At 35.4% G+C, this 12569-nt stretch overlaps 1 protein-coding gene across 1 annotated transcript in view; it reads right to left on the bottom strand.

Moving 5' to 3' along the window:
- Positions 1 to 12569, bottom strand: part of USH2A (Usher syndrome 2A (autosomal recessive, mild)) — a 1370557-nt gene that overhangs the window by 780811 nt on the left and 577177 nt on the right. The window contains 1 exon segment of the mRNA XM_006834191.1: positions 6401 to 6531. Within this exon segment, the coding sequence (XP_006834254.1) occupies positions 6401 to 6531 (131 nt within the window).

Below are 12569 nucleotides of genomic sequence, written 5' to 3'. Positions count from 1 at the left end.
CTGATCTTAAGGTTCGCAGCCCGATTCATAACCACTACACTATGAACCTCTCAATATTGCAAGTTGAAGCTTGGATTTTTTTCATCAGTTCCATAAACTTGAGAAACGTTCTTCCTTTTTGGTTTTTTAACTCCAGGTCTTTGCACATTTTGTAAAAATATCTAACTTTGTGTTCTCTAGCTGCATTTTGAAATTTTCTGTTCAGCTCTTTTACCTCCTCATTTCTTCTACTTCCTTTAGCCATCTCTATGTTGGAAAGTAAGTCTCAGAGTCTCTTCTGGCATCCATTTTGCTCGTTTTCATCTTTCTTGTCTTCTTAATGACCTTTTGCTTTCTTCCTGTATGATGTCCCTGATGTCATCCCACAACTATTCTTGTATTCAGTCATTAATGTCTAATTCAGCAAATATGTTCTTCAGATGACCTCTAAATTCAGGTTGGATACGTTAAAAATCATATTTTGATTTTCATAGACTTGCTTTCATTTTCTTCATCTTCATCCTGAACATGCATGTAAGCAGTTAATGGTCTGTTCCCCAGTCTGCCCTGGTCTTGTTTTGCTTGATGATATGGAGCTTTTCCACTCTTTCCACACATGTAGTCAGTTTGATTTCTGTGTATTCCATCTGGTGAGATCCATGTGTATAATCATACTTTATATTGTTTAGAAATGGTATTTGCAATGAGCAAATAATTGGTCTTGCAAAATTCTGTCATGTGATCTCCTGCATAGTTTCTATAACCACTGCCATAATTTCCAACAAATGATCCTTCCTCTTTGTTTACAACTTTGTAATTCAACAGTATATTGAAAGGGAACTGCCAGCGGTTCACATCAGATTTAGACGGGGATGTGGAAGCAGGGATACCATTGCTGACATCAGATGGGTCATGTCTAAAAGGTGAGAATACCACAAAGATGTTTACCTGCCTTTTATTGACTGTGCAATGGAATTAAGTTGTGTGCATTATGACAAACTATGGGCAACACTGCAGAGAATGAGTATTCTGGGACACTTAATTGTGCTCATGAGGAAACTATACATAGATCAAGCAGCAGTTGTCAAACAGAAAAAGGAAACACTAAATGGTTTAAAGGTGTGTGCCAGCGTTGCATTCTTTCACCATACTTATTCAATTTGTATGCTGAGCAAATAATTTGAGAAGCAAATAATATATGAATAAAAACGTATTATCAGATTTGGGGGAAGATTCAGTAGCAACCTGTGCTATGTAGATGACACAATCTTTCTTGCTGAAAGTGAAGAGGACTTAAAATACATACTGATGAAGATTAAAGAAGACCACAGCCTTTGGTGTTGGTTGCACCTCAATGTAAAGAAAACCAAAATCCTTACCACTTAACCAATAAATATCAAGATAAATGGAGAAAAAACATTGAAGTTGTCTAAGATTTCATTTTTCTCAGAACCAATATCAACAACCATGGAGGCAGCAGTCAAGAAATCAATTGATATATTGCATTAGACAAATCTTCTGCACAATACTTCTTCAAAGTGTTGAAGAGCAAAGATATCAGTTTGAAGAATAAAGTGTACCTGACCCAAACTATGGTGTTTTCAATAAAAGTTGGAAAATTAATAAAGAATACCATAGATGAATTGGTGTATTTCAGTTACGGTACTGGAGGAGAATATTGAAAGTACCATGGACTGCCAAAAGAACAAATCTGTGTTGGAAGAAGTACAGTTAGAATGTTCTCTGGAAGCCAGGATAGCTAGACTTTGTTTGCATACGTTGGACATATTATCAGGAGGGACTAGTCCCTGGAGAAGGATATCCTGCTTGGTAAAGTGGAGGGTTAACGTAAAAGAGGAATACTCCCAATGAGATAGCACAGTGGCAGCAGCAATGGGCTCAAGCATAGCAATGATAGTAAGGTTGGCACAGGACCGGACAGTGTTTCATTCTGTTGTGCATAAGGTCGCTATGAGTCTATGCTGATTCAACACAACCTAACAACAATAATAGCCATTAGATGCTTAAATTTAACTAAATATTGTTAAGTTTATTATTTACCATTGCTTCTCTTATTTATATTTCAAATTCATGTTTTGTTTGGTTAAAAGCCTTTCTTAAATACTTCTCGTAAGTATGGTACATGACGAATACCAGTAGAACACTGTCAAATAGCACTAGGATACTGAATATTGAAACATGATGAATAGCACCAGAATATTGTCAGGTACAGTGCTGGAAGATGAGCCCATCAGGTTGGAAGGCACTCAAAATACGACTGGTGAAGAGCTGCCTTCTCAAGGTATAGTTAATTATGATGACACAAATACAGTGAAACTTTCAGGACCTTCTTTTGCTCATGGAACAAAACTCAAAATGAGGAGAAACAGCTGTAAACATCTGTTTATAATTGGAAAATGGAATATAAAATGTATGAATCTAGGAAAACTTAAAGTTATAAAAAATGAAATAGAATGCATAAAGATTGATATCCTAGGTATTAGTGAGCTGAAATGGACTGGCTTTGGCCATTTTACATCTGAGAATCATATGGTTTACTATGCCAGAAATGACCAGTTGAAGAAGAATGGCATCACATTCATCATTGAAAGAACATTTCAAGATCTATTTAGAACTATAATAATGTCTGTGATGTTGGTACCGAATGTTGGTGTTGTTGTTGTTTGGTGGCGTTCAGTCAGTTCTGACTGAAAGCAACCATATGCATAACAGAACGAAACACTGCACAGTGCTTTGCTATCTCACAATTATTGTTACATTTGAGCCCATTGCTGCATACTGTCTATCCTTTTCACTGGGGCACTTCCTCTTTTACACTGACCTTCCTCTTTACCAAGCATCATGTCTTTCTCCAGGGACTGGTTCCTCCTGATAATATGTTCAAAGTATGAGAGATGAAGTCTCGCCGTCCTGGCTTCAGAGTAGCATTCTGGCTGTACTTCTTCCTACAGATTTGTTTGTTCTATTGCAGTCCATGGTACTTTCAATATTCTTTTCCAACACCATAACTCAATTGCATCAATTCTTCTATGGCCTTCCTTATTCATTGTCCAACTTTTGCATGCATATGATGTTATCGAAAATTCTATGGTGTGAGTCAGCAGCACATTAGTGTTCAAACGGGTATCTTTGCTCTTAAACACATTAAAGTGGTCTTGTACAGCAGATATGCATAGTACAATAGTTATTTAATTTCTTGACTGTTGTTTCCATGAATACTGATTGTGGATGCAAGCCAAATGAAGTCTTGGCCAGCATAAATCTTTTCTCAGCTTATCATGATGGTATTTATTTGTCCAGTTGTGGCAATTTTTGTTTTCTTTGCATTGAGGTGCAATCCATACTGAAGGCTGATCATCATCAGTAAGTATTTTAAGTCCTCTTTGCGTTCAGCAAATAAGTTTTTATCATCTGTATGTTGCAGGTGTGTGCTCATGAGGCTAAATAAATCTTCCTCCAATTCAAATGCCATATTCTTCTGCACATAATCTATCTTCTTGGATTATTTGCTCAATTGACAGATTGAATAAGTATGGTAAAAGAGTAGAGCCCTCATGCAAACCTTTTCTGAATTTAAATCTTTCAGTGTCCTCTTGATCTATGTACAGCTTCCTCCTGAGTACCATAAAGTGTTCTGGAATAGTCATTGTTTGCAATGTTATCTTTAGTTTGTAATGATCCACACAGTCCAAAGCATCTGCATAGTCAATAAAGCAGAGGTAAACACTTTTTGATATTCTATGCTATTAGCAAAGATCTATCTGACATCAGCAATGATTTTTCTCATTCCAAGTCCTCTTCTGAATCCTGCTAAAGTTTCTGGCATTTCCTTGTTGATGTACTGTTGCAGGCATTTAAAAATTTATCTTCAGCAAAATTTTACTTGCATGTGATATTAGTGATCATTTGATAATTACTTCATTTGGTTGAGTCACCTCTTTCACTAGGCACAAATATGGATCTCTTCCAATCAGTTGGCCAACTAACTGTCTTACAAATATCCTGGCATAGATGAGTGAGTGCCTCCAGTGCTGCATTAGTTTGTTCCAAGATTTCAACTCCTAATCCATTAATTCTTAGATCCTTGTTCTTTGTCAATACTTAAGTGTAGCTTCGAAGTTTTCCTTCAGTACCATGTGTTCTTCATCATATGCTACCTCCAGATATGGTTGAATATTGTTTATTTCTTTTTGATACAATAACACTTTCTATTAATTTTATCTTCTTTTGATGCTTTCTGCATCATTCAATATTTTGTCCATAGAATCCATCAATATTGCAAATCAAAGCTTGAATTTTATCTTCAGTTCTTTCAAGTTGAGAAATGCTGAATGTTTTCTTCCCTTTTGGTTTTGTAACTTCAGGTCTTTGCACATTTCATTACAATACTTGATATTGTCTGTTCAGCTCTTTTACCTCCTCGTTTCTGATATTTGCTTTAGCATCTCTACATTGGAAAATAAGTTTCTGAGTCTCTTCTGAAATTCATTTTGCTCTTTTACTTCTTTCCAGTTTTTAAAATTATCTGTTGCTTTCTTACTGTATATCATTCCACAATTCTTCTAGTCTTTGGTTATTACTGTCTAGTGCATCAATTCTGTTCTTGAGATGGTCTCTGAGTTCAAGTGGGATATGTTTAAGGTCATATTGTGGCTCTTGTGGATTTGTTTTAATTTTTTTCAGCTTTAGCCTGAACTTGCATATGAGCAACTGATGGTCTGTTCCACAGTCTGCCTCTGGCCTTGTTTTGACTGATGATATGGAGGTTTCCCACAATCTTTTCCCACAGATGTAGTCAATTTGTTTCCTGTGTATTCCATCTGGTGAGTTAAATTGATGCTGTTTAAAAAAGGTATTTGCAATGAATTCATCATTGGTCTTGCAAAACTCTATCATGCAATCTCCAGCATCATTTCTATCATCAATGCCATATTTTCCAACTATGATCCTTCCTCTTTATTTCCAATCTTTGCATTCCAATCAACAGTAATTATCAATACTGGTTTGCATGTTTCATCAGTTTCAGACTGAAGGAGTTGGCAGAATCCTTCAACTTCATCATCACTGACTTTAGTGGTTGGTGCGTACATTTGAGAAATAGTGTTAATTAGTTTCCCCTGTATGCGTATGGATATTATCCTTTCACAATAGTGTTATATTTCAAAATAGATGTTGGAATACTATTTTTGATGAATGCTATGCCTTTCCTCTTGCATTTTTAAGTCCTTTCATAGTAAACCATATGATTTTCAGATTCAAAATGGACAATGGCCATCCATTTCAGCTCAATAATGCTCAGGATATGTCTTTACATGTCCCCCATCCCCCCTCCCTTTTTTTTTTTTTTTTTGATAATTTCTAACTTTCCTAGATGTATACTCCATACATTTCAAATGGGTATTTGCAGCTTTTTCTCCTCATTTTGAGTTGTGTCCCTCAACAAAAGAAGGTCCTGAAAGCTTTACTCCATTCGTGTCATCAAGGTCAACTTTACTTTGAGGAGGAAACTCTTCCCTAATCATATTTTTTAGTGCCTTCTAACCTGAGGGATTCATCTTCCAGCTCTACAGCTGAAAATATTCAGTTGCTAGTCATAATGTTTTCAGTTTTGTAACTATATTTGACAATGGTTTTCTGTTATTAATAAAATTTTCGGTGGATAAACCTTCAGAAGTAGACTACCTTTCCTTCTTATTAGTCTGCCTTAGTCTGGAAGATCCACTGAAACCTGTCCACTATGGGTAACCCTGTTGGGGTTCAAACACCAAACACCAAAGGTATAGCTTCCAGCATCACAATAACACAGAAGCCACTGCAATACAACAATCTGACAGATGAGTATTGCATAGTAACTGATGTTTTGTTGTTAAGTGCCTTGGAGTCAGTTCCAACTCTTAGCAACCCTAAATAGGATTTCCAAGGAGCAGTTCTGGTAGGTTTGAACTGCTGACCTTATGGTTAGCAGTCTAGTGCTTATCATACAGTGCCACACCAGTAGTCCAAGTACTTGTTAAGTAGACCCTTGCATATTTGCTGTTTAAAAATTGAATGAATAAGATAATGAATGAAGAAATAGTTTATACTTTCAGGAGAAAAAAATATATAGCTTCTCAGACTTATTGAAAACATTTGAAATTCATTACAAGTTAAAAAAATGAATCGCTGGGCATGTAAGCCATAGAATTAGACACTGAGGGTTTGAAAATTAGCTCTACTATTTTAGTTGTAGGATAGTCACATCACTTTTGTAAGTTTCAATTTCTTCACTGGTAAAATAGGGGTAATCATAGCATTTACCTTATAGTTAGTGCTGCGAATTCAACATGAAAACATAAACACTTACTTCTGTAATTGGCACCTAGTAAACTCTCAACAATAACAACTCTGATTATTTATTTACCTGAGGATCAGAAAGAAAATAAGGACGCCTATTCTTCAACTGAAGTGCAAAATACTCCTCTTGATTGTCAGGGGTTGCTGCCAAAACAATCAAACCTTCAGGCACCCTTGTTCGGAAGCTGGCCTTAATACCTGGTGAGACAAATGTGATCAGCAAATCAGTGCTGGTGCTTTGTTGATTCTTCCTGATAAATGTACATTTACTTTCATTATTATTTATGATGTACTGAGTACTGTCAGAGAATTACACATAGCAATGTACCGGAATGATCTCAGCCTTTTGGCTTTAAATGTACCCTATTATGAATGCCAACCTGTACTTAGGAAATCAAACTTAAGCTCTTGAGAAGTTTAAATTTTTGAAAAATCCTTGAACATAAAAAGTCTTGTTGTCAACCCAAAATTGAGTATCAATATGAAAATATTATCAGAGTCGTATGGCCCAGGATCGTGTTTTATTCTGCTACGCATAGGGTTTTGTCCTGTTGTGCATAGGGTCACTAAGAGCTGGTACTGACTTGGTGGCACCTAACAACAACAACAATTTTATTTTTTTACATGAGTGAAAAAAATTACAGGGGACAATGCTTTGTAATAGATGCTGAAAATTGGAAACATCCACCATGAATTAGCTCATAGAAATAATTTCCTAGACTGCCACCTTATAACTGACTGGCTTACAACCTTCAGAAACTCAGACTCCATGGACTCTTTCAACAATTTGCCACCATGGTCCAAGATACACAATGCTTTTGTCTCATGAAACTCTTCCAAGCTCAGAAAGCAGGGAGAACTTGTGCAAGTCCTTTATAAGTTTTATCAAACCACCACATGGATCCACCTCTATTCTACCTGGAATCCCACTTACTCATCACATATTGTGAAGTTCTTAATTTGTGCAAGGCATTTTACTTAGTGGATTAAAAAGGACAAAAAGTATAAGCAACATAATCTCTGTTTTGTATATGCCTGAAAACACAAGTCATACTGTGAGAATTATACAACAGCTAAAGAACATACATAATGATGAAATGATGGCTTAAAACACATGTTATATAATTAGAAAATAAGGCTTTGAGTAATGTAGTCAATAAGAATTATGAAAATTTGAGAAAGAAAATCTCTTGAAACTGGGTTGGTGACTAAAGGTTTTATGTTGCTATTGCCAGCTGTTATCCTGTTGGCCCTTGACTTATGGGACCCCATGCACAATGGTCCCATTGTGATCATGAGGTTTTCATTGACTGATTTCAAAAGAGCTCATTAGACCTTTCTTCTTAGAAGTGCATTGGCCGGGAATAAAACCCAGGTTTCCTATAAGGAAGGCGAGAATTCTAACACTGAACTACCTTGCCCATAAGGTTCTATATGTTGCTAAGTTGGTTCCAACTCATAGCGACCTTCTACATAACAGAACAAAATACTGCTCTGTCCTGCACCATCCTCACAATTGTTGTTATGCTTAAACCCAACAATGTTCTATATAGGTGGAAGGATGAAAGCTGGATTCAATAGACGGTAGCCACTTTAAAGTAAAAAAAAAAAAAAAGTTTAATTCATCTTTCCATTTATAGTATTTAACACAGTGTCTAGGTATACTTAGTAAATATTTAGAGAGTCTGGATGAAGAAAAAGAAAATTATAGGTGCATTACAGGTAAGGGATAAATTTTAGCAAAGATTTGGAGATTAGAAAACAGAAGGTATTTTGTGAGCATCAGATCATCATTGTTCAATGTTCATTTATGGAATATTAACAATGGTTGACTATTCTGCAGAACATTTCAGAGCAGAAACTAACAAACCATCCTTACATGAAGTTTTAGTTGAGTAAAAAGACAATTAAAAAATAAACTGCAATTTAGTGCAATAAGTGATAAAGAGATACACAGATGTACAAGATATAGTTGATCCAAATAAGATTAAAGAGGGCTTCACAGAGAAAATGATACACAAGCGTGTTTTCAGAGCATATGAGATCTTTGGGACATTTTTTACAAAGGTCTGCAAGTATGGAAATTACTGAGAAAAACTTCATTGGAAGGAGGGAGAAACAGGTAAGACTATATGTCAGCTTGTTTGACAAAGTGGGGGGAAATTGGCTTGAGAAGTTTGTACAGACAGCTAAGGTTAAAAAATCGTTTGTGTTAGAAGCATTTTTAGTTTCTTTAATACCAGCAAAGTTTAGCCTAGGTATGGAGCTTCAAACTCTCCCAAGGTACATCTCAATCTTGTCCTGGTCTTCATAGATTCTGCACCTTCATCTTCTATGTGTTACGCTTTTGGACCCTTTTTAGACACACTTTTTCTACTCATTTTGAAATCTCAATGCTTTACATTCTTACTGCTGTCCACTTGGACAAACTTCTTGCTGTTAGACTTAGTGTCTGCTCCATTCTGCCACCTTTCTTACTCCACAGAATAGAACTGTTAGCCTCAATAACACATTCTTCAGTATTCAAACTCATCTGAACCTCTGATACTAATTTTATAGTTTCATATTTCCTAATAAATGAACAGAAAAGGTTTTGCAACTAATTAAAATTTGTCATGTAACTAAAAGAAAGTCATTAAACTTTGAGTGGCTGAGGTAAGTAGGATGCTAAAAGCCAGGTTTTGGGAAACAAAATGGATAGAATTTATAGAGAAAACAACCATGGAAAGTTAGTTGTAAATACTGTTTTTCAGCTATAGATCTTAAGTAATTATTTAAATGCATTCAAATCACAAATGAATGCATTTAAATGTAAACATATCAATCTTTTTATGAATTATAAAGCATTTTTAAAAATGTTAATGTATTTCCATAAGGCCTAGTGGTAAAATGCAATATTGTTCAGAATTATTCATACTTCCTTTTCCTCTGTGAAGGTTATATATTTATATATCTGTAAACATTGAATTTAGTCTCAGTCATGAGACTTGGCAAAATGGAAGCAGACATAAGGTACCATATACAGGTACATGTTTTAAATGCAGTTATGTGATTAAACTTGACCCCTGCTCTCTCCTTTGCCTCAGTGATGTACCTTCATCATGAGTTGTAGAAAAAAAAAAAAAAAGACTATGAAGCAAAGCCAAGCAATACCAAAATATTTTTACCTTAAATATTGGTGCTAAGCTACAATGCTGACTAAAATGAATAGAAAAGTGAGAAGGGAAAATATTTAATTTTGCTAAAAAATAAAAAAACAGCTAGAGAAAATATTCTAAAGCTTGGCTTTCTTGTTTCAAGTGTTTGGGGGAAATCATAGAAAAATAGCTTTTACCTCAGTATGTATTTATTCATTTAACAAATGTTTAAGAAGGGCATGCTGTATGCAGCCATTAGATTACACTTTTGCTATACATAGGAGTACCCTGGTATGGTGCTTTAGGATAAGCACTTGATTACAAGGTCCTTTTGAACCCCAAGGTCAGAGGTTCAAACTTACCAGCTGCTCTTCAGAAACCCTATACAAGGTCACTATAAGTTGGAACAAACTCGATGGCACTTCACAATAACAACATAAAATAGTTAACCATCTATCCTATAATTTTGAAAATCAGAAATCAAAGAGATGAATGAAAATATTTAGCTTTCATGTAGGTATGTCTTAGAAATTTAAGATGGTTTTATCACTAAAAATAGCACAGTTGCAGGATCTTGAAATAGACCAAAAGTTATTAAACTTCAGGTAAATCTATAGGGCAAAGTAACATTCACTCAAAAAGAAACGTTATTTAATGGTTAGTAGAGGTGCAAGGGAAAGAGGGTAAATTACTAACTAGGTGCTAGACACATGTTAACTTGAGTGAAGAAAGCAAACAAACAAACAAAAAAAATCAATAAATAACCAACCAAACAAGGAGGAAAATGTTGATAAGTTAGACTATAACAAAATTAAGAACTTTTGTGTAACAAAGGCACCCATAAAAACAGTGAAAAGACAACCAACAGAATAGGAGAATCTATTTTCAATGTGTGTTTCAGAAGATGGATACATATACAAAAATATAAAGAAAGAGTTCTGGTATGATGCTGTATAATAAAGCACTGGACCACAAGGTTGGTTTGAACCACAAGAAAAATGGGCAAAGGGTATTTAAAAACAACAGTTTCTACACAAACAATTACTAAATATATGAAAAAATGTTTAGCTTCAATATTCATGAGAGAAGGCAAAATAAAATGCAATGTTACTAAACATCAACCAAAAAAACTAAAATGAAGCATAAAATAGTAGAAAATACACTGAAAGGGTAAAGGAGTAGAAATGAATCTATGGAAGCCAGAATTAGCAATCTTGAAGATAAATCCTTCAATACTAGAAAGATAGAAGAACAGTCAGAAAAAAGAATTAAAAAATCTGAAGAAAGCCTAAGATTCATGTGGGACAACATGAAGAGGAATAACTTAGGGTTATTTGAATTCTAGAACATAAAGAGACAGGAAACCAAAGAAAAGATAATCAAATAGATACTGGAAGAAAATTTCCCTAACATCATGAAGGAGGAGATGAGCTTTCAAGAAGCAGAATGAACCTCAGGCATCATAGACCCAAAAATAAAATCACCAGGACATATCATAATCAAACTCTGGAAAAATCAAAGATAAGGAAAGAATTCTAAAAGAAGCTAGGGGAAAATGAATTGTTACTTATAAAGGATATCCAAAAAGATTAAGCTCTGATTTCTCAACAGACACCACAGAAGCAGGTAAGAATGCAATTGGGAGACATATACAAAACTCTGAAAGAAAAACAAATACAAAACTGCCATCCAAGAATCACATAGCCAACAAAGCTGTCTATCAAATATGATGACAAAACAGAACATTTCAGGATAAACAACAATGAAAGGACTTTATAAAAGCAAAGCCAAATCTCTAAAATCTATTAAAAGGAATTCTTTGTTGGAGAACCAACAAGAGGAGACAACAACCAGAGACTGCCTTCCCGGGCACCCCCGGCCGGATTTCGTTCCAAGATGGAAGAGTCCAGAGCAGAACAAAACTGCAAGACTAAAAATAGAGTTCCTGGGATGTCAGTCTATGATTAGGACAACTACAAAGTGAGGCAGGGAAAAGTAGTTATAGATCTCCAGGTGGTAAAACAGGATAAAACAGACCATTTTAAAATGAGGAAGCAATTAATAAAGTAAAGATAACCTCAAAGAAACTTAATACACCTTCATATCAAATCATGAAAAGGAAAATCCAAGATGATTGTGGAAACATTAAACCTGTGAAGAAATTGACAAGAAAACACACACACACACAAATAAAGTCACCGGAAAACATGCAGAACAAAGACCAGCAGCACCACACACACACACACACACACACACACAAAACAAAAAGCAAAATGATAGCAAATAATCATACCTAGTGGTTACAAATCGGGCTGCTAATCTTACGGTCAGCAGTTAGGAACTACCAGCTGTTCCACCATAGAAAGGAGAGGCTTTCTTCTCCCATAAAGATTTACAGCCTTGGAAACCCTATGCAGGGTTGCTATGAGTCGGAACCTACTCCACAGCACATAGCAACAACAAGAACATTTATAACTATACTGAGTGTCAATGGATTACATGTTTAAAATAGTGAAGATGTCTATAAGCAAAATATTGACTAATGCAGAAGGCATCAAAAGAAGATGGAAGAAATATACAGAGTCACTATACCAAAAAGAAATGGTCATTATTCAACCACTGAAAGAGGTAGTATATGATCAAGAGTCAATGATATCAGAAGAAGAATCCAAGGTGCACTGAAGGCACTGGCAAAGAACAAGTCTCCAGGAATTGATGGGATACAACTGATGGGAAATATTTCAACAAACTAACACGGCACTGGAGGTACTCACTCGTTTATGTCAAGAAATTAGGAAGACGGCTACCTGGCCAACTGATTAGAAAAGATCCATTTTTTGTCCTCATTCCAAAAAGAGGTGATCTAATGGAATGCAGAAATCATTGGACATTATCATTGATTTCACATCAAGTAAAATTTTGCTAAAGATAATTCAAAAACAGCTGCCACAGTACACTGAAAGGGAACTGTCAGATGTTCAAGTTGGATTCAGACGAGGACATGCAACAAAGGATATCATTGCTGATATCAGGTGGGTCTTGGCTGAAAGCAGAGAATACCAGAAAAATGTTTACCTGTGCTTTACTGACTATGCAAAG

The sequence above is a fragment of the Chrysochloris asiatica genome, unplaced genomic scaffold (genome assembly GCF_000296735.1).
Source record: "Chrysochloris asiatica unplaced genomic scaffold, ChrAsi1.0 scaffold00009, whole genome shotgun sequence".
Lineage (NCBI taxonomy): Eukaryota > Metazoa > Chordata > Mammalia > Afrosoricida > Chrysochloridae > Chrysochloris > Chrysochloris asiatica.
This window is presented reverse-complemented; position numbering and strand designations above follow the sequence as displayed.